At 42.6% G+C, this 22732-nt stretch overlaps 1 protein-coding gene across 1 annotated transcript; it reads right to left on the bottom strand.

The window, feature by feature from the left end:
• Window positions 1-7479: 7479 nt before the first annotated feature.
• On the bottom strand, window positions 7480-10212 carry LOC107374857 (zinc finger protein 703). The gene is made up of 2 exons (XM_015943142.3): window positions 9825-10212; window positions 7480-9227 (listed from the first exon to the last, which is right to left on the bottom strand). Exons 1-2 carry the CDS (start codon window positions 10059-10061, stop codon window positions 7710-7712), a joined length of 1755 nt encoding a protein of 584 aa, XP_015798628.3. The 5' UTR covers window positions 10062-10212; the 3' UTR covers window positions 7480-7709.
• Window positions 10213-22732: the final 12520 nt, after the last annotated feature.

Here is a 22732-nt window from a genome sequence, read left to right as displayed (position 1 = left end):
TATCTCGATCTGCTCTTGACTCAAAAAAAAAAAAAGCCCAAGTCTAAATAGTGCTACATTTATCCCAAAGCTGTTTCAAACAAGCCATTGCCATCTTTGTTGTTCTGCTCTGTTGCATCATCCCACCCACCAGAGAGATAGAGCGCTGTTCAGGCCAATGATAGACTTGCAGACGCTCCTATGCAGTGTGGCTAGACCGAGCTGCAGAGCTAGGCTCTGTCTAGATTTCTAGGCTTGCCTTGTTTGTTTCTAGTAAAAAATAAAATAAAAATAATCGTTTGTCGTCCTGTTCTGTTAGATGTTTCATGTATCATTTGCTGCTAGGTACCGTTCATTAAAAGAATGCATCAGACAATGGAATAAAAACATGACATATTAAGTTAAAAGACTTTAAAACAAAGTTCACTGCTGGACAAAAATTTGACATTATTTCTTTGTTTTTTTGTGCTCCACATCTTCTGCTGCCTTAACACACACACACACACACACACACACACACACACACACACACACACACACACACACACACACACACACACACACACACCATCTGTTGTTCGTTAGTGGCAGAGATCACGTCTGCTGGTTAGCCCAAACACGAGTGTTTGAGTGGATTTTCTCTCCATCATTAATCATTCTGACAGCTTGAAAAACAACATTTCCTTCTTAATGACTGTATTCAAGTAATCATGCTTATTTCCACGCACGGTTTCCTTTTACTGTCTGGTTTGTACTCACCCTCTGTATGTGTGTGTGTGTGTGTGTGTGTGTGTGTGTGTGTGTGTGTGTGTGTATTTTGGAGGATATATTTTCTGACCTCCCAAGTCTGCGGCGTGGCGTCTGCTCTGGGTCACGTGGGCCAATCGCAGCAGCCCAACGTTAGCGAAGAGAGTGAAAACCAGGAGGAATGAGTGGATGCGGTGGTGAGCTTCCAGATGCGGGAAGCTGAGGATGGTGTCACCCCCCTCCCTCTGCTGGTGGGTAACCCACCGGCAGCCGCTGCTGGCCTCCAGGCCTCCACTGGTCACTGCCAAAGCACGTTTCTGCGTTAAGCACAGGGTCTGTGATGCATGAGAGCTGACAACTGAGCTCTGGGCCCTCAGAGAACGAGCAGATCAAAACCAGCTGGGCCGTGCACATTAGAGGAGGAACCATAATTGCATTTGCCCTCTTGTACGCCACTAAAATCTCCTGCTGACTTTCTTTTCCTACAAATGACACAAGGAAAGAGAGGTGGGATTTTTGAAAATAAGTTAATCCGAGTTATTGCTAAACTTAGAGTCAGATTAAGGTGGTTTGACGTGTGAGCAGTATAGGAGGCTTGTTGTTAGAAGGAGAAAGTTGTATTTTTAACGCCGGCTCCCTGCTGTGGGTGGATGTAAGTGGAGGGTTTGTGGTGGTTTAGGATCATCAGTATAGCCTGGCTGACATCTGCGTCCACTTTATTTTTGGACCACTTGAAAAGCACTCATAGTCGGATGATGGATGAAGTGATAAAGTTGAGGAAAGGACAAAATGAAAGCGGAGGAGTCCATTTCTGGGAAGCTGTAACTCACAGACAAGTCACAGAAAATATCGAGGCAGATGTTAATAATTTCTTCTAATGATTTTATTTAATCTCAGAGCAAACGGGATCTAAAAAAAACTGCAGAACCGTTCATCCCTGGACGTGTTTTGAAGCGGAGCCCCTTTTCGTTTGCGCTAATTGAGAGGTTAAAGACTTGTCGTGAAATGAGGGAGCAGCTTGGCAGTCTGTCATCATTAATCATCAAGGCTGTCAGGCTGCCCAAGGACTCACTCAGACCAGCCGGGCAGGAGGAGCAGAACCAGAACACCTTCTATATAAACAACAGAGCACCTCCCACGCACGAAGGCTTGCTTTTATCTTTACTTCTGCAGCTGTGATTAGAACGAAGGGCTAATATGGGAAGTGCACGAGTAAACTCCAAATGCTGGGTTGTGTTTCAGCGGGACGTTTTATGCAGAGGGAGAAAAATGTTGGTGAAAATCACGATGACTTTAAGTCTTCTCTGGAGAAAAAGCCAAGGAGAGAATCCAAAAAGGCCTCAGACGTGTTTTAAATTGTTAGGAGAAATTATTGTCTATAAAAGAAATAATAAGTTAGCTAGCTCTTCTTTAACTTGTACAAAGAATGTATCCTCTCATGGCGGAGAGTGTACGTTAACAGATTATGGCTGACATGGCTCACATGGAGATGTACTCGCTCTTTGATGTGTTTCCACCTGCTTTCAAGCCCCACCGTAGCACAGAATCAGCTTTGATGTTTGTGCTTAATGATATTTTAGTTGCGTCTGATTCAGAGTCACATGTACTTTTAATGCTGTTGGACCTGTCTGCTGCTGTTGACACGGTTGACCACAAAATATTGCTGGATCTCCTAGAGTCGTGAGTTGGTCTCTCGGGCTCTGTGCTGGACTGGTTCTGGTCATACCTGGAGAATAGGTTTTTAGCATGCAGCTTGGGGGGTTTTGCCTCACCTTTCATTCCGGGAATGTGGGGGGTGCTTCAGGGCTCAGTCCTGGGGCCCCTCCTATTTCCATTTATCTTTTACCCTTGAGACAGATTTTTCCACATCACGGCACCAGTTACCACATCTATGCTGATGATTGTCAGACTTACTTGGCCAAGACGTGGACGTCCGAGTTGTAAATTGTCTCTCTGACGTAAAGGATTGGTTAGCTGCAAATTTCCTGAGCCTCAATGACGCAACGATGGAGTCAATTCTTTTTATGAATTAAGACATTTTATATGGATCATCTGTTCCTAGTTTTACATGTATTGAACTCAAAAATGCATCACTAACCTTGGAGTGAAACTGGATGCAGGACTTTCAATGGTACCTCAAATTAACATGGTTGTTCAATCACACTTTTTCCAACTGTGCCTCTTTACACGTGTCAAACCAGTACTGAAGCGTTCCCATGTGGAGTGTGTGACTCTTGCTAGGATGTTGTGAATTCGCTGCTCATCGGTGATTCTGTTTCAGTGTTGAACCGACTGCAGACTGTGCAGAATGCTGCTGCTTGATGTTTAACAAACACAAATATGTTGTCCTATTACTCCGATGTTAGCATGTCTGCACTGGCTGCCCATGACTTTTAGGATGCGTTTCAAGATTTTATTATTTGTCTATAAGGCACTGAATGGCCACGCAACCCCTTACGTGACGGTGCGTTCTCTGAGGTCAGCTGACCACTTGCTGCTGTGTACCCCCAAAATGAACCATAAAGCGAGCGCGGGGGGGTGGGGGGTGGGGGTGGGGGGCTTTCGTGTGTGTTGCACCTGTCCTTTGGCATGCCCTTCCAACCACCACTCGGCAGTCTTCAACGGTCGAGACTAAAGACGCATTTTTATGATTTGGCTTTTGGACACTGATCTTTCTTTATGCTTGTTCTTACTGCTTGATTTCACCTTATTTCATTCAACTGTTTTCATTCTGTTTGACATTTCTGTAAGGCGCTTTGGTCAGCTCTCATGCTGTGTTGAAATACACTGTTTGGTATGGTATGGTAATGTCTTTATTAGTCAGTTATGTTTGAGAGGATATTAGGTGTGTTACGGTAAACAAAGCCTTAGGAGAGCTAGGACATTAAAGCTTGGTTATAATCTGTATCACATTCAGCTCAACTTAGACCGCTTACTGTTATTTCTACTTTTAATCATTTTATTTGGAGGGGTGTGTTCAACAACGTTTGTTTTTTTAGCTTATGTGGTCCTACTGATTCCAGGAAAAAGCAAAGAACGTCTCAACTAGTAGAAGCAAATCCACAACACAGCAGAGCTCCTCCAGGCTTGTGTTATTTGTGGAGGTGAAACATCAACGTTGTAAAGTGAACAAAGTCAATAGAGTTGTGTTGCTGTTTGCCAATCCAAGGCGAGATGTCCGAAGATCAGGAAAATATTATTGATTGTGACTCCAAATCCTGCTGTTTTCTGCCTCCCACTCCTCTGGCTAACTTCTACTTCCTGAAACAGGAGCGGTATTCCCTCTTAGACTTTATTTAATATAATGTTTGTTAATTTATGTAAAGGTTCTGCCCTGCTAGGCTACCATATAACATATTAATGAATGTAATTTTTAAACAGAATATTTTGGGAAATTTTTTTCAGTAAATAATTTTAGAAAAAAATGTTTTTTCATCATGAACATTTAAAAAAACATAAACAAAATGAAAAATGCACAACATAGCTCAGAGGTTTTGTTCATTAAGTTTTATTTTAAGTCATCATTTGCCACTTCTTGGCTTCCAAACTTCATTATTGAAACCAAATCGAATTGTCCAGAGAACACTCTTTAGTGAAATCCTGCTTTTTCCCAACTGACAAAAAATATTAAATCACATAATTAATCTTATTTTTTATTACAAGATTTTCACTGATGTCTATAAATTACAGCCTCCTTACAGAAAAACTACGAGATGTTTTTAATAAACTCACTGTTTTCTTGTTCAGATGTTGATCCGAACCTGAAATTTAAACTAACTTCAGTCATATACTTTAACAGATTCTCTTACACTTTCTCCTTTAACTTGGTCTGACCTCCATACTTTAAGTCGCAGTGCATTTTAACATCAAAAACTATTTTCCTCTGACTGAAACTCACAGGCATCAGATGTCACCAATAGGTGGCATCCCAATCCAGCTCAGCAAACCCTAGCAGCAAACACCTGGTGAGCAGACCCACCTGAGAATAACCTCACATTCATTTCTCTGGGTGTGACAGAGGGGAGTAGCTTCAGCACCTGACTCTTCTCTGGAAGTAATAAACTAAGTGTCTAGGTCTAGATCATATTTTGCAACATGAAACCTTCTGCATCTCCTGCCCTTCACCTGAACCCAGACAGCCCATAACTGCGCCTCAGCCCTCAGAAACAGAAGCAGGGTTTCTCCTTACAGCACAGGCGGGCTGTTGTGACCGCTGTGGCTCCCTTGTCAGAGGAGTGTGCGACCATCGCAGGTCATCTAAGCTTCACCAAGGGTGTCGCAGTGCCATGTTGCTAGGAAATGTTATATTACTGCTGCCAATCACAAGGCAGGTGAGGTAACCGGAGCGACTGTCAGGGCTGAGTCTTAAACACCTACTGGGAAACGTTCCAATTCTTCTCTGGATGGTGGAGTACGTGTGTTTCCTTCTCACGGCTCCGGCTGTCACACGGATTTATCTGGATCCTTTCTCTTCAAGGTGACACTACTCACCACTGACAGCAATCAGGGGATGTTTTCTTTATATGAGTGTGTGTTCAACATAGATTCACATCTCCCCATCACGTCTCACCTCCATAACTTTAAACGGTAAAAAACCTAAACTGGTTAAACTGGTGGAAATATCTGTGGCAGGTTTCAGGATGGACACTTCGCTGACATGATCAGTTATCTGTAGCATGATCTAGCGGTGTGTGTGTGTGTGTGTGACAGAGAGAGAATGATGACAAAATCTTCCATAACAAGGTAATTAACATTCTAATCTCTGTAATCTGATGACAGATGAACAGAAACATTGCTTCCTGGCTTATCTTTAAATCAAACACTGTCAAAGAAGCCAGTTTTAAACTCTAAAGGACATTTCTGCATTTTGAAATGTGGTTTTCTGTTTAAAAAAGACTTTCACTGATTGCAAAGAGCTTCCCGAACAGCTTCTGTTGGAAGAAAGAGAGCTGTTGTCCTTTAAGCTGACTCATAGCTGGTCTGACAAACCGCCAGCATCTTAAAACCGAAATATTTAACTCTCTCAGGCTCAAAATAAGTTTTGATTAAAGGAAAAACAACTAAGTCCTTCAGGGGTACTTCTCAGTTAAAAAAAGCTCATGAAATACGTATGTGGAGTAACCAGGCAGGTAGGTTTTAACGACGCAAATCTGCAGCGCCTGCCTCCAGAGGGTTAAAGTTTAAGTATTTCTTCTGGATTTGCCCCCTGGATGCCCTGGAATCTCCCTGAAATAACCAAACGGACAAGTTAAGGGCTAGTATGACTGCAACCGAGACCAAAGGGCATCTTCTTAAACCCTCCAGGTCTCCTAGATTTCATACCAATCTCATTAGACACCTATTTCAGCAGAAATACCAATGCTGGATTTGCTCCCTGGATGCACCCTGAAATAACCAGACTAACAAGCTAATAGCTAGTCTGACTGCAACAAAGACCAAAGTGCACTTAATATGCCAAATGTCAGGCCTTTTATTTCACATTCTACAGAAATACTGAACAGTCCTGCTCGTCCTGAACTGATGAGCTAATGGCAAGTCTGACTGCCACTGCCCTCTTAAAACAGATCCAACCTTTCATTGCAGTTCGTGCAACTTCATTTTATGAATGTATAGCATCCTCTTTGGTTTGGACTAGCCAATGGCTTATCAGTCTTGTGGTTTCATGGTGCTTCCAAAGCATCTGGGGGTCAAAATCAGCAGGAATTTTATGATATTTCTGATAAATCTAAATGTAATGTGAAACTTAAGGTGATGCAAAGTTTTCTAAAAAAAAAAAATCAACATGCAATTTAGGATATTTAAGACAATAGCTTCACCATTTGGTCTTGGCTGTATTGTAATGGGCTGGTAGCTCATCGGGCCTGATGGAAAAAGACTCTACATTACATTACAATAGGCTGTAGTTACAACTTTTACACATAAACACACTTCAAAAGGGCTAAAATATCTATTTAAACTTCATAGTTTGAAAAGAAGACAACAGAATCCACATCTTCAGTGTGATTTATTTACCAAAATATGACCTCCCCATTTCAGCGGCTCCCACCACAGGGTGTTCCAGTATTACAAAAAAATATCACATCTCAAGTTTCTGTCAGCTGCTGCGACAAGGACAACAATCCAAAACGCTGAGAGACAGAGATGTGTTTCAAACATTCATCCAAGAAGAAGCTGTAAGACACATTTCAACACCTGTTTTCTGGCTCCCAGGACCAAAACAGGAAGATATACGGTAAGAATTAAAGCCATACATCCCCGTGAATAAACGCACCTCCTCTGTGGAGCAAAAGCAGAGGAGAACCACAACGTGTCATCCAAAGTAACGGGGCTGTAAAGTGTGTTTGCTGTTTGGAGCTCACATGCGTCAGGGGGCGCCGTCACTCACAACAGCCTTCAGTATCGAGGAGGCTTCAACCATCAGATCCAAGCATCCATTTACAGAAGGGCAAAGGTCAGCAGATCAGCTCAGAGTCAGGCTGTGTGCAAAAGATCCACACTTCGTCTGAACTCAGGAGCAAGACCTGATCAGAAATCTTAGACCTAAAAGTGAAAGCAAAATTGGTCGATTCCGCTCAGCTCCGCTCACGTCGTGTCTGAAGTCAAAGGAAGTTGCCACGGATAAACTTCAAGTCGTAATAAATCATTTCTGTCAGTTAGACTTTTTACGTTAAACAAACGTGAGCCTGCAGCCAGTTAAGAGCCGAGTACAAAAAAACATCCGCTCAAGAGAAGAAAAAGAGGCGATGAGCTGGTTGTTTCTGAGCTAGAGGCGAAGCTGGTCGAACAGAAATGCATCTCCAAATGAAAACCACAAACTAAGTTCCATTTGTTTTTATTTGAAACAAACTTTAGATGCTGGTAGATGAGTTTGGTAGAGTCAGGCGGCGCTAAGTGGCTGCAGATTCAGGTTCAGGCTTACAGTTTTCCAAAACAAACGTGAATAATTCCCAAAGATGTCAAACCATCCTTGTGCACATGGAGTTCTACTGGTATCCAATAGAAGATCCGAGTCTCTGGCTGTAGAGGGCGTATGGAGGGTAGTACGGACCTGTGGTGGACAGAGAGTGCAGGGAGATGGGGGATGGTCCGGAAGGGAGATGGACCTTACTGTAGGGGTGATAGCGAGCTAAACCCAGGCTGGGGGGAGCCCTGAGAGACAGAGAGCTGGGCATGGAGCCTGGGCTGCTCTGGTGGGGGAGATGGAGGTGGCAGGAAGCAGGTCCAGATGAGGAAACGGAGATTAGCTTACTGTCCATCCCCACCGGAAGAGCCGTGTGGGTGCGAAGGTGAGCCAGGAGTTCGTCCGAGGTGGTGAAACGCTTGTCGCACGGCCCTGCAGCTGACACCCAGTTGCAGGCGTGAGGAAGAGGGTCATTGGGAATCATGAAGCCGTAGGTGTAAAGTGGGTGAGAGAGGGACGGAGACACACTGGACGACAGGGAGTGGAGCGGGTGGGAGGGATACACCAGTGGGAAGCTGGACTTGAGGGCTGGGGACGGGTCGTGGATGCAGGAGTTGCAGTTGTTTCCACCGAGATGGGAAACCCCCGGGTAGCTGAGGCAGTACGGGTCCCTGCATAAACCCTGCATGAAGGACGGGGGGGAGGCACCCGTGAGAGGGCTGGAGCTGGGGTGTTTTCCTCCCATGCCGCTCATGCTGAGGCTCGACTTGGACGGGTCCAACCCGGGAACAAACTGCGATGGGTATCCTGCGTAGCCCCCCATGACGGAGCCGTGGTAGCCCATGTTAGAGGAGGGCAGGGGGAAGAGTGGCTGGCTGGTCTTATAGGGAGAAATGGGCGTAATGTGTCCAGGGCCGAGGTTGGGCGGGGTGGCCTCGGGTTTGCCTCCGTCAGGGTTGGAGCCGCTGTCCGAGCTGCTGTTGCTGCAGTTTGTGCTGGCCCGAACGTGGCTGGAGTTGGCATGGTGCGGACTTTCTGAGCTGGCCTTGTTCAAGTCGTCTTTTTTTGGGTTGTTATTATTATTATTGGGACTGGTTGTGCTGGGGGGACTGCCCTGCTCATTCACAGGCTCACCAGTTGGTGTCTGGGACTGTGAGGAGGTGGGTGGTCCACCTGGAGACTGGTTCTGTTTGTGATGCTGCTGCTGGGCATGTCCTGGGGGCGTGCTGTTGCCTCTGGAGCTGGGTGAAGCCACGTGGGGCGCGTAGGGCTGCTGACCGCTGTTTGAAGTCCCATTAGCATTAACGGCATTGCTGCTGGGTACCCTGAATCCAACTTTCTCACTGCTGGAGCTGCTGCTGGTGACTCCATCCCTGCGACAGTCTCCGCTGCCTTTGTTGTAGGGCTTGAAGCTGGATTTATCCTCCGTGGAGGGGCGGTGCTCCCCCAGCTTTAGGCTGGAAGTGGTCGACCGGCTGCTGGGCTCCTTGTCCCCATGGCTGCAGGATGAGCCAAGCTTGGAGGAAGACGGAGGGTCCGGCTTTCCGATCTGAGAGCAGGTCTGAGCCAACAGGGCCAGCGGACTCTTTTTAGCATCCAGCTGCAAAAAATGAAGAACATTAACCTGAGTTATGTGGTTTTGTGCAAAACATGGTTGTGCAATTCACCAAAATCAAAAATAAAGAGAAGGAAACTCCTATCCTTTAGAGATGTTTGCTAATCTGTTCAGCGGAGGAGAGGAGAACTTCTCAAAAGCCTAAAACAGACCCTAACCCAAAAACAGGGGTCTTTAAGCTTTAAAAATAATCTAATCTAAACAGAAAAACCAGCTTCCTTGTGGAGATTCCATCTGCCCTTCAGGTTTTAGTTCAAAGCAGAGGAGTCGGAGAAGTTCGGACTCTTGTTTGCACAAAAACTGAATTTGTCCTTTAGATTAATACAACTTTAAGAAAAAGGTGAGAGCTAATTATCTTATCAAATACTAATTTTGTCAAATTGTGGAGCAATTTTTGACTTTGAGCCATATTTATTTTAACACAGGTACCTGTTATAACACAATGAAGCAAAGGCAGTGTATCTGACTCTAAACTAGAGCTGAGCAGGATCCTCATTTCCCACCGCCTCTGTCGCGCGGCTGATCCAACATCAGTCCAAACAAGTCGCTGTAGGTAATAAAAGTCTAAAAGTCCATAAATACCTCAATGCTGACTGGTGCGGACGTTAGAGGCTGTAAATATTCTGGATGGAGCAAGTGGCCAGTGTGCGCCGTCAACATTTTGACGACTCGGATCGGAAGCCGCTTCGCCTGCCGAAGTGGGTCAGAGGGGGTCAGCAGAGAGGCGGAGGCACCGTGGAGAGAGTTCTCGGAGTCGGTGGATTCACCGAGCTGGATCCGCTTACAAACTCGATCTGATCCAGACGGGAAATATTTCATAACAATGCGCCAAATGTTGTGGGAATCAGACGTAATCCAGACGCACAGAAACAGCGAGCGTCCTTAAATGTCCCGGAGGACGGAGAAGCCACTTTTCCCGGTGCGCTTCTTAAAACATTTTCATACATCCATCCTTCAAATCCACAAAACCCAAAAGAGAGGAAGAAAAAAGAGCTGTGCCCCTTTCCGCCGACGCGTTAAACGCTGAGAGACGATCGTAGAATCCGAGAGTGGAGGAGAAACGTTACAGCGCGTGTTTCCAGCGCGGACATCGGCTGCGCACTGATCCGGAGCGCGCTGTGTGCGCGCAGGGTGGCGCACGGTAACGAGCGGGGCGGCCAGAAGGTGCGTAAAGGCGGAGCGAGCTGGACCGCACACCACTCGGCTCCGAATATCCCAGGATTACAGACAACACGCACCTCACGCGCCTCGTGCGTCTGACGTCAAAATACATTCAGTTCATGCCAGTTAGAGTTGGTGGAGCGTCCTTTACGCATCAGACTTGTTTTTATTTAATCAGATTAGTTATTCTGAAACGACAAGTTTCATTTGGTCTGGTTTATTGTAGGAATTTGATTTTAACACTTTATTTCTGGTCGTTTAGGCTGAAGCTGAAAAGGTCACAAGGTCGAAAGCGATTTTGTTTATTTCTTAGAAAATCTTGAACATTTTTGCCCAAGCTCGGTCGGATCTGAACGCGTGGAAGACTTTTGCTCACAGAAGAGGATCAGACATGTTAAACATTTAAAGCAACTGTCTTTTTCATAAATGAAATTTATATATTTTTATTTTAGAGCAAAACGTAAATAAATACACATTTCAGGAATGAAAAACGTTTTATTTGAACATAGAAGCAGAAAACGTTCAGTGATTTGGATAGTTTTTGCTATAGGGAGTGATTCATTTTGAAGCAGAGTGAAAACGATTTTTCACAACATTGCCACATAAATCTTTATTGGATTTGTTCCCCTCCCAAACCAACGACCAACGTAAACTTAAAACCGTACCAAATGACCCCCAGAACAATTCTCCTGGTGGTTGGCAACCCTTGTATTCACCCCACAATTATACTTTGGTGGGGTGGCAGCAAAGAGCTTCCATGTTGTTGTTTTTATTTTTTTTTTAAGTTTCTAACATAAAAAAAGATAAATAAAAAATATCTAAATGACTTATTTCCTTCTGAGCTGTAAAGTTCCACCGCATGGAAACAGGAGTAGTTTTTATTAGTTATTGAATAAAGTTGTTGTTGAATGATATCCAGAAGGTTGGGATCAGGGTCTAGTAAAAATTTGGGTTGATATTGCAGTACAGTATGCAGTAATGCTGTAAAAGGTCTGTTCTGCTGAATTGTACATTTCACGCTGTAACGTCCAAATTTAGTCAGTGGAAGCCCGTCTTCAATGGACTTTGTTTTACCTGACAGATGTTTACTTTTCCTGCATTTGTCATGTCATGGGAAGGTGTTTAACCCACGACAGCATTACCACAAGAAGAAACTAAACAACTAAAAATGCTCTTTAATGGAAAAATGGTAAAATATTAGCATTTGTATGGGGTCTTTTGAGGTCAGAGGACTTCAAAGTACTTTATATTAAAGTCAATGAAGCCACACGTGCACTGACGGAGGCAAGGCTGCCGCAGGTCCCTCCAACCACCCCCAGCAGGCAAGGAGGATGAAGTGTGATGCCCAAAGACATGACTGACAAAGACAGGGCCTGAGTTTGAACCAGCAACCCACCGGATACTGAGGAAATGTATGTCACTACGGCCTAATCCCAATACTCGCACTTCCACAGTTCCTGCCCATCAGTTGCGCAATCCCCACCAGGAGTGCAAGTGTGTAGGGTGTCCCGATTCTCAAGTGCAGAAGCTGATCACGCCCCTTTTGAACCGTTGATACGGACTTCACCCAAGTCCGCAGCGATGCAGACTTAGACGAAGGGTATTACCCACAATCCATTCCTGTGGGAGAACAGGCTCAAGAGCCTTTTCTGAAAATGTGTATTTTCAAATGAAAGTAGTTCATTTTAGGACGATTAACTAATGCTCTGAATAATTTAGACAAAGCAGCAATGGATGTAAGTTTATTTCAAAAAATTGTCTGGTTGTTTGAAAGTTGTTGATAAAGGTTTTTTAAAAGGTATTACAGCGACCACAATTCCAGCATGCCTTGCGGTCGATGACGCAATGCTCCCCGTCTCAATTCGGCAATTATTTGCACACCTGTGTACCACGCACTCAAAGCCTTACTGCACACTTCCTCCAAGTGCACTTTGCTGGAGACCGCAGGGCGCAGTGCGAGTATTGGGATTGGGCCTACCATAGACCTACGCTGGCGCATGCATGCTGGATTGTTGTAAAGATGAATGGCTGGGCTTTAATTTAAACAAGTTGTGGGGGATCATGTTGCATTGTTGCTACTAAGCTTTTTTCAGCCCTTTTATTTTGTGTCAGTGTTGAGGTAGAACATGTGGATTCTATCATAAGAATGGTAAATTGGCGTTTCCAAGTGGTGATATGTGGTTAGAGTATCTAACATCTAGCTGACGGCATAACTGCGTCCCACCCCAAAACAAATTCACCAGCCGCCACTGGCTACTTCTGGAATAAACGCCTATTGTTGGTCAACATGCACTTCTAGCTGGTCAACAGAGCTATAACACATTGTTTTACAATTATTACTCTCACCTCAAACCACCAAATAGTTCCCGATTGCAGCCACAGCTGCAGCTCACCACTCCCCATGTGGATGGGTCAACATAGGATGGGAAGCTCCCAGTTTTAGTCCATGAGGCAGACACCTTTTCTACTTTTAAGACTATAGGCTTAAAAAAGTTTTAGTTGATAGGGTCTATGGTTAAAATCTGATGTTATCCCAGATCTGGACAAGTGGGGGGGTAGAGGGAGGTGGAGTGTACAGTCGGTAAAGACGGCTCTCCCTTGCCCTGCCTCCAACATGCCTCCATCTAAAAAGGCTAGGTTATCCAGAGTTATCTCTGTAGTTATGCTGCTATAGGCTTAGACTGCTGGAGGTTACACTGACCACTTTCTTCTACAATTTGCTCTTTAACTGCATTATTTTCTGCTATTTCAGCTGTTAACTTTATTTTTTCTCTAAGTGTTTTTCTCCCCAGAAGAAGCCACAATGATGATGTGCTGAGCTGTGGTGGCCTCATGGAGGGGGCCATCGGCTTGAACACTGCTGCTAACCACTTAAACATTCTCCCTCTCCTGATAATAACACTTTACTTTCCTTGACATGGATTGTGCTACTACTAGTTTACCCGTTGAATTAATTATAGATCCACTAAGATAAAGACAATAACATTTATCTCTTACTAAATACAGTATTTACTAAGAAATCACAATGTAGCAAAAGAAACATTACTCGTTATGTTGTGTGTGTCTGTGTGTGTGTGTGTGTGTGTGTGTGTGTGTGTGTGTGTGTGTGTGTGTGTGTGTGTGTGTGTGTGTGTGTGTGTGTGTGTGTGTGTGTGTGTGTGTGTGTGTGTGTGTGCTCTGTCTTAATCCCCAGTGAATCATGGAGAATGGTTGCTTATACTGAGACCGGATCCTCTGGGGGTTTCTTTTGGCCTGGCTTGCCAGACTCCTCTTCTGTTTAATTCTGCACAGAGAGAGGGTCTGGGAACTCTCCTATTCAAATAACCCCGCCCCTTGAGAATTCTAACTGAGCCAATCAGCGCTGAGTAGCGTACGTCACACACCACAACGCCGAGTTTGTCATAAACATGGCGACTGAAGCGGAGCTCGCTGCGGCTCTTTCCTCTGTTCTAAATGACTTGGACACGTCTTTAAAACAACAAGTAGAAGCGCCAAAAGACCAGATGTTTGCGCTGTCGCCAGGCGCCATTTTTGACTACAGCTTAAAAACGACAGCGTTGCAGATGTCACATAAAGCCACGCTCAGTTTCTCATAAACAACAAAGACAATGATGGAGTTTGCTGCAGCTCTTTCCTCTGTTCTAAATGACTTGAACGTCTTTAAAACCACAACAAGTAGAAGCGCTAAAAGCCTTTCTTCTTAAAAAAATAAATAAAAGATGTTCGCGCCGTTGCCAGGCGCCTTTTTTTTTACTACAGCTATAAAACTACAGCATCGCGCAGTACGGTGGGCATTTCCGTCTTTTTTCTGATTGGTTATTTTTGAGCTGGCTAGTCCCGCCCCTCATGTGCCTCTCTGCCTGTGAGTAACCAGACTCTTTCTCTGTGCAGAATTACACAGAGGACGAGTCTGGCAGGCCAGGGTAGGTTTCTTCCTGTTAAAAGGGAGTTTCTCTCCACTGTCGCTACATGCTTGCTTAGTATGAGGATTGCTGTAAAGACACTGACACTAGTCAGTGACTCGTTGCAATTTGCCGGATTCCTTATATAGGAAACATTTTACTGATTGGCTTAATGAACTGACCTGTATTGGAATGTTTACTGTGTGAAGTGCCTTGAGACAACTTGTCATGATTTGGCGCTACATAAATAAACTTGAATTGAATTCAAATGAATTTTACCAGTGTGTGATGAATAATGGGTCTTTAACTTTTATGCTCTTTATGGATCAGTCTAGGTACGTTCTCAAATGCTCTGTGTTTGCCATCTGTTGGCTAAAGCTGTGCGGTGCTCAATTCTAATGACTGGGTGTAATACTATCACCTCTGCAGATATCCAAAAATCATGCTTAATTCCTGAAAGTGGAAAATTTGCAGAATGCAGCTTTAAAAAAAGCATAGAATGTCATGAGAGGCAGCTTGAATACAAAGAAAAAAGTATTTGCAACAAAAGACCAAAAACAGCAAACCAACCTAATCACCATAATGTTTTTTATGTTTAAAAAATGAAATGTAGAAAATGCTGGAAGAATGCATTTTTATCTGCAAGCCAAAACAGCACCATGTACAGTTTGCTTAATCACAGCATGACAGGAACACAAATCTAATTTCTACGTGTTTGTCCAAGCGCCTGTCAACAATGATTAAGAGTCGTGATCTGACTTCATTTGTGGTTATGGCTTCTATAAAAACAGCTTCATCTATAACAAAAGACGCAGACTATATTCAGACCCCTAAACCATTAGTGATCATAAAGTTGTGCCTATGTTGACATGTGCAGCAGTCATATAAAACCATGCAGTAAAAAATATCAGCTTGGTAAACCAAACTTAGCTCAGATGTCTCGTGGATTCCTACAACTTCCACTTCATAAAACACAAATGAAAGAAGAATGCAGGGACGTTTACTAGGGGAGCGCTGGGATACATAAACCACTTATTAAACTGAAAAGAAAAGCTTCTTTGTGAGCATAATGGCGCAGAGAACAAAACAAGCCATAGAAATAAGTCACATGGGTCATCTTCCACCGTTTTCAGAGGACGGACGAGTGCTTGATGGGCAAACACCAGAAGATTTATGGGTCCAGATGTTTGTATTTTATTGCAAAAGGTCATGGGGGGCTAGATTACAGCACTTCAGATACATTTTATGTCAGAAAACAAAACAGCAGTCCTGAATGCTCTGAAATCATTGATTCAGAGGAGATTAACAAATCTGGCATCATCATGATGAATTCTGGACAACTGAAATGTATTTATTTTTACATATATTGGGGTTAACAGCTGAGAACCAATTAAAACTTTGTTGCTACTACCAGCTCAGTGGCCTAATGGTAGAGTGTCTGCCCTGGAACTGGAAAATCAGACTTTAACAATGGGACCCGATGCCTCCCTGCTTGACACTCAGCTTTAAGGGGTTGAATTGGGGGGGGGGGGGGGGTTAAAACACCAAAAAGTTCCTGAGCGCAGCCACAGCTGCACCTCAAAGCTCCTTGTGGGGATGGGTCAAATGTGGAGCTGTAATTTCACCAGTGTGTGATGAAGACTATGGGACTTTAACTCTTATGGCCCTGTGGGTCATTTTGTGGCCAGTCTGCCTCAAACACCTGGCTGATTGGGGTTATTTAAATGCTATGTAAATTCTGCTGTGGTCTAACCTCTCTCTCTCTTCTCTCCCCACAGGTATGCCGCCACATCTGAGTTCAGTTTGCCTCTCCTTGTTGTTTAAAGATCCATTTGAGATATCTCACCTCTGATTGTCTAACAGCAACACGACCTAACTCAGTTTGCTGTGAAACCTGAATGAGTTCTGCCATGTTGTGGAATTGCTAATGCTAACAGTTAGCTTCTACTAGCTCTCTCCCAGACTCTAAACCAACAACAGCCTTTCCTGTTGAGAGTCAAAATGGGTGAGTTCAAAAAGTATGCATGCTAAATTTATAATGTGACGTGCAATTGTCACTGGCTTTTCTAATCTGAGCGTTTCCCCATTTTCTATCAACGGCTGTTGCAGGAATCAGGGGCAGAATACTATTTTCATGTTTAGCCTGCACGCTACAGTGGGAAATCTTCAAAACAAGCTAGCTTTAAACATTTTTTTAATTTCTCTAAACAATATTCTAACATAAAATAGTTATAAATATATTGCGGAGCTTTAAAACAAAAGATTAAGTCTCAGTATCTTGCATCTGTCTAAAAACCTCAGCCAATAATACGGCTTGGATTGAAATAAACTATTGGACCATACGGTTGTCAGTGTCATTGAACCAGTGCACTTCCACATTTACCTGGGTCCTCTACTCCTTACACACTCATGCATTTTGCTACAAAACACCACTGGTTTGAGAAGTTCTCCTCTCAGTAATATCAGAGAAAGAACTGGCTGCTACCACTTTACCTTTTGGAAAAAACTACCAGAATCTCTAAAAGACAACCACCATTTGAAGTCATTGACAACAAAAGACATTTGGACATAGAAAATGGTGACTGGTGTTTAGCACCAACTGTCTCTCGGGCAATGCCGGTTCCAGTATCAGGCGGACATGCCCATGAGATGAAAGCCGATGGGAGGGGAGAGTTTAGCTTGCTTTGCAGATTTGCCATTGCAGCTTTAAATCTCATCATATTTCAGAAATAACAACTAAAAACTGTTTCTCGGTAATCTTGGGCTTTAACTTTTACATGGTGTGCCTCCCTTTTTTTTATACCAAGAAGACGAGTCCTAACAACTGGGGGCTTGTCCGGAATGTGCTTCAAGGACATTTAGCAACCAGTTGCATTTAAATTTCCAATATTTTTAAATTTACTTTGTACCTGATGCTTGAATCTCACAAAAATCTGACTTCATGTTGTTTTATTCATTTTGACACCTTCAAAACAAACCACTCTGGTTTGTGGAGACCCAGTTTACAAGACCTGGTGTCTAATGTAACAGAGATTCAGAAGTGAAACATGTTTTTTTTTTCACTCAAAGAATTGGTTGGCTAAAATAGGTCTGCTTAGGTTTTACCTGTGTGGTCGTAAAGTTGTGGCTGATTTTAAAACTTTCCACATGTTTAATTTAAAGTTTAGAACTTTCTATAAATTAAAAAGCTGCCCCACAATTATTAATTCACGAATACAGAGACGATACTTTAAAATGCATCATTTCTCTTCACCTTGTATTGTCTGTAAAAATGATTTAATTTTGGACTCTTAGCTGACATATCATTTGTTTCCAGTTCTGAACTAATTTTAGTTAAAATATTAATTTAGATATACAGAACATGTCACAGTAGAATCTAATTTCTTTTATTAATTCATACATTTTTTTAAAGACCTGTAAAGAAAGAATGTGATAAAGACAGATCACTTTTATATTAATGGTTATATAAATCTGGAATGTTAATAACTTTACTGCATTACCGTCTGCTGACTGATTTTGCAATGAGCTAATTTTGCTAACCTAATTATACAATGAACTGGTTAAAGTACTTAAAAATTACGGCTGACAAGAACTATTAGCAACAGCCCGAAATAGTCTGAGTCTGATTCTCTGAATCCTCTACAGCCTCAATTGAGCATCAAATCATTCCTAATCCTTCATAACCTGTGGGCACAGTGCTGCATAATGTGAATTAGCTGACAGTTATTTGTACGCGTCTTTCATGGCCTTCCTTAATCTTCAAAAGCAATGGTTTTCTTGTAAATATAAAGCGAGGGGGAATAAATTAATATTCATGTAAAAAGCAGGATTCCTTCTTTAGACATTGCTTATTGAGAAATGTCCTCTTTCCTCTCCGCGCAGTCATTGTTAACGAGCTGAAATCAGCATTAGGTCACTGAAAAAAGAATAACATTAGGTTAGAGTAACTGGTGCCTTGACCTCTTGCCCTAAACAGCAGAACAGCTACTTAGAGCCATCCATCAATGTCGTATTTGTGATAAGAGGCAGAGTGGGGGCAGCATCTAATCAGGAAACAAGGTCACAGTCTGCAGCTCTGAGGAGACTGCAGGGACACCGAGACAACAGGCGCTGATGGGACAAGACAGGAAAAACACGGACAAACATCATCTTAGAGATTTATGTTCTGTTTTTCCTTTTACACGTTTTTAAAACCGCTGCAAGGAATGGGTGTGTGGATTCCCGTAAAAGACCCATCATAGCAGCAGATGTGTGTGTGTGTGTGTGTGTGTGCACGCGCGCGCGTGTGTGTGTGTGTGTGTGTGTGTGTGTGTGTGTGTGTGACTACTGCTTCCTGTGGTTTAATTTGACATGTGTTTTACTTTATTTTTTCATCTACAAAAGACAAAAGTACAGTGACATATTGGGGCAGCTGCAAAGAAAAATGAAAACATTTTCAGATGAAAGTTAAAAAGTTGAAAAAAAAAAGTCTAAATATTTCAGAAAAAAATGTTGAAAGTGTTTGAGATAATCCTGAGGAAGTGAACCTTAATGTGCTCCTGAGCCGACTACACTTGTTTAGTCTTCATTATCTCAGTAACTGAGATATGAGGTTGAGTTTTTCTTGCCTAAACAATAAAGCATGGATGTGTGCTGCTGAAGCTGAGGAGCAGTCTTTAGGCTACTTCTGCAGCCGTGTTCACAGCCGTCAAAACACGGTCCTTCACTAACTTCAGATGTTTTCTATTATGTGTTCATTTTAGACTTTTGACATTTTAATTTTAATATATTAAATTTAAAACTGCACCTGTAATCCATAATATCCTAAAACACAATGTGATACGGACAGAACTATTAAGGATGTTAGATTTAGGCTTTTTACTGATGTCTGATGCATCAATAACCGATATATGGGAGGTCCTCGCCTCAGTTTTAGATAACTAAAATCCAGAGGTGTGTACTCGAGTCTCATAACTTAGACTCGAGTCATTGTTTTAATGACATCTGACTTGACTTGGTAAAATCTATAAAGACTTACGACTTGACTCGACTTGCATCTGTTGACTTGATGATGACTTGAGCATATTTGATATTTTAGCACAAAAGTGACACGACATGAACAAAATTCATAAATCATTCTTGGTTCTGGGTTTGATTTTGTTCTGCTAAAAGCAGCAGCGCTTTGTTTATAATCAAGTTCAGTTCCTGCTTGTTTGAGCAAATAAATGAAGCTTTAAGAAGCTTTATTTCTGGAATTTATTTATTATCATTGCCATTAAATTGAAGTTGGACACATGACTTGATTATGACTTGAAAATTCAAAGTTAAGGACTTGGACTTGACTTGGACTTGATTGTCTTTGCCTTGGATTTGATTCGAGACTTGACTCGAAAGACTTGTGACCGACTTGTGACTTGCAAAGCAGTGACTTGGTCACACCTCTGCTAAAATCACAAATCTCTTTATGCATATTTTAAAAGGTCTTTCACTGAGAAGCCATGTTTCACTTTTTAAAAAAATATATGAGTTTTTCATACAGACTGAACATGAAAACAGTCTCCGACACCTATCGCCTGCATTAGATTCTGATAGAAAATAAACAGAAAAACACTCAGTTTTCCTGACAGATCTACTTAACATTTATGGACTCACCCATCTTGACTCATCATCATCATCATCATCATCATCATCATCATCCTTTATTTATAAAGCACGTTTAAACAGCGACTACGCCAACCAAAGTGCTGTACAAGACAATAGGACAGCAGCATAAAATAGATAAAAACACTTAAAAACTAAAGTAACAGATCACCAAACTGGAAAACAGCGGCATCATTAGATAAAAATAAGTTTAAAAAAAAGCTAAAATAACAGACAAAATTAAGGGTTAAACAGTCTCAGCTGGGTAAGCCAGGGAATAAAAATATGTCTTCAGACGTACTTTAAAAGTTGGAAGGGAGGGGGCAAGTCGGACCGTCAGGGGGAGTTGGTTCCAAAGTTTAGGCGCACAAACTGAAAAAGCCCGTTCGCCACGTGCCCTATAGCGAGCTGGAGGGACGAGCAGAAGGTGCTGGTAAGAGGACCTCAAGGTTCGCACCGGAACATAGGGGCTTAAAAGCTGTGCCAAATAAAAGGGTGCCATTTCATGCAAAGATTTATACACCAGCGGTAGAATTTTAAACTTAATCCGAAACTGAACAGGAAGCCAGTGCAAATTTGCCAAAACGGGTGAGATGTGTAGCCATCGGTCTGTGTTTGTTAGAAACCTCGCTGCAGCATTCTGTACCAATTGGAGGCGTACCATTGAAGAGGAGGGAATCCCATGTAACAGAGTTAGCATAGTCCAAATGTGACGTTACAAAAGCATGAACAACCGTGTGGAGATCTCTCTCGTGAAGGACCGATTTTTATTTTGTCAGCTGGCGAAGATGAAAGAAACACGACCTGACTATCTGATTTATCTGTGTATCCATTTTAAAATTGGCATCCAGTTTGATCCCCAAACTTTTTATTGTCGGCTTCAGAAAAACTGACAAAGAATAGCCTCCAGTTTGGAGCTGTTCAGATGGAGGAAATTGGCAGAAAGCCATGACGTAATTTCATTCAGGCAGTCAGTCAGTGGTTGCACAGGGTCAGCCACTTTAAGAGCCACATACAGCTGGCAGTTGTCAGCATAGAGATGATAATTCACCTCGAATTTTCTGAAAATAGCTGCCAAAGACTCACGACGAGGAAGGCTGTTGGTGGTTTAACCTCCAGGAAACAGCAGAGAACGTCTCCACTACTAGAAGCTAACCATTAGCATTAGCAACTCTGTCACACAGCAGAACTCTTCCAGGCTTCAGTTATTTGTGGAGATAAAACACCAACGTTGCAGAGCAAACAGAGTCAGTGGTAGAGTCCTGTTGCTGTTATCCAGAGGTGAGATCTCCAAATATCAGGAAATAAAACTCTAAATCCTGTCATCTGAAGCTACTTTCCCCGGTGGCTAAATTCTCCTTGCTGAAACAGACGCACCAGAGTAAACACTCCAAAATCTGGCCATCTGTTTCCAGTCTGTTTTGGTGTCAGGAATCATATGCTCTAATGAGCCATTTGAAAAATGCCCCTTAGTGTGATGTCATAAAATGTAAAAGTAACATAGAAACCCCTCTCACCTGTCAACCATGGAGGAACAGCGGCTCTACTCCAAGCCCCTCCCAGATATCTGTGCTCCTCATCTCATAACAGCCAATCAGAAGACAGATAAGCGTGGCCAGCAACAGCTTGTTGGCATGTGACAGACATGTCTCCTTTAAATTAGTCAGTAAGGTAAGTGGGGCCCGGCTGTACAATTATCAGATTTTTTTTTTTTTGTTCTAGTGCAGGGGTGTCAAACTCAAATTCACACTGGGCCGAAATGAAAATCTGGGACAAAGCTGTGGGCCAAACTTAATATTTTTTTAAAAAGTGACGGCAAATTAGCACATTTTCTTTATCAACATGTATGCAATTTTGAACCTTTTAACTTGGAAACAAACTTATTTTTGGATTAACACTGAATGTGGAATAACCAAATTACACACAAGCAAGTCAATTAAATTCATTTAATTAAATAAAACGCATCAGTGGTATTCATTACTTGTGGTATATTTAGCATTTTTAAAATCTATTCAGGATTTATGTTTTCTTGTTGTTTATTAATTTTTCTTATTTTTTATTCTCCTTTTGTTCTCCTGTAATAAGTGTCATCGCTGCTGTGACGTCTAGCTTTCCCCACTGAGGAACAATAAAGGGATTTTCTATTCTATTCATCTTTCTGCAGCCTTTCCACTTCCTGTTTTACTGCAGGTTAAATCTTTTCTCACGGGCCAACAACAAAATAAAGATATCATTTTATCTTAAATGAAAATCTAACATCTCACCTGTTAACTTTCATGTTTTGGAGCAGAAAAAGAGCATAAAACCAACATATTTAAAGCTCAGTTTGCTCCACTGGTTTATTGTGATGCTCACCTGTTCCAGCCAGATACCTGCATCATGGGGTTGATCTGAGCTGAGGAGGAGACTCCTGTTGTTTTGTTCATCTTCATCATAATAATGACAACATTAGATGACAATAGGTGCTCACATATGTTTGTGATGGTGAACATGTCTGAGCAGCTTGACCACGTTGTTGTGTCGGGGAGGAAAAATAAAAACTACAGCAGCCACAGAGTCATGCTGATTTGAGCGTGTCGCTGCTTGCTGGAGTTATATCAGCTTTGTCTGGAAGTTAGTTGGAAAACTTTCTCTTTCAGTCGTGAATACATTACTAAGCGGTTAAAATCTCTGTTTCTGAGCTTCATAAATAGCTGAGTAAACTCAGCGCTGAGTGAGAGGAGTGTTTAGTTTGTCCGAGACAGCGAGCTGCAGACACCGGCAGCAGACGCTGGAAAAAACACAAAGGAGGGGGCAGTTCGGCTCTGT

This window comes from Nothobranchius furzeri, chromosome 6, assembly GCF_043380555.1.
Source record: "Nothobranchius furzeri strain GRZ-AD chromosome 6, NfurGRZ-RIMD1, whole genome shotgun sequence".
Lineage (NCBI taxonomy): Eukaryota > Metazoa > Chordata > Actinopteri > Cyprinodontiformes > Nothobranchiidae > Nothobranchius > Nothobranchius furzeri.
The sequence above is the reverse complement of the archived record's forward strand: the minus strand, read 5'-3'. Positions and strand labels throughout refer to the sequence as shown.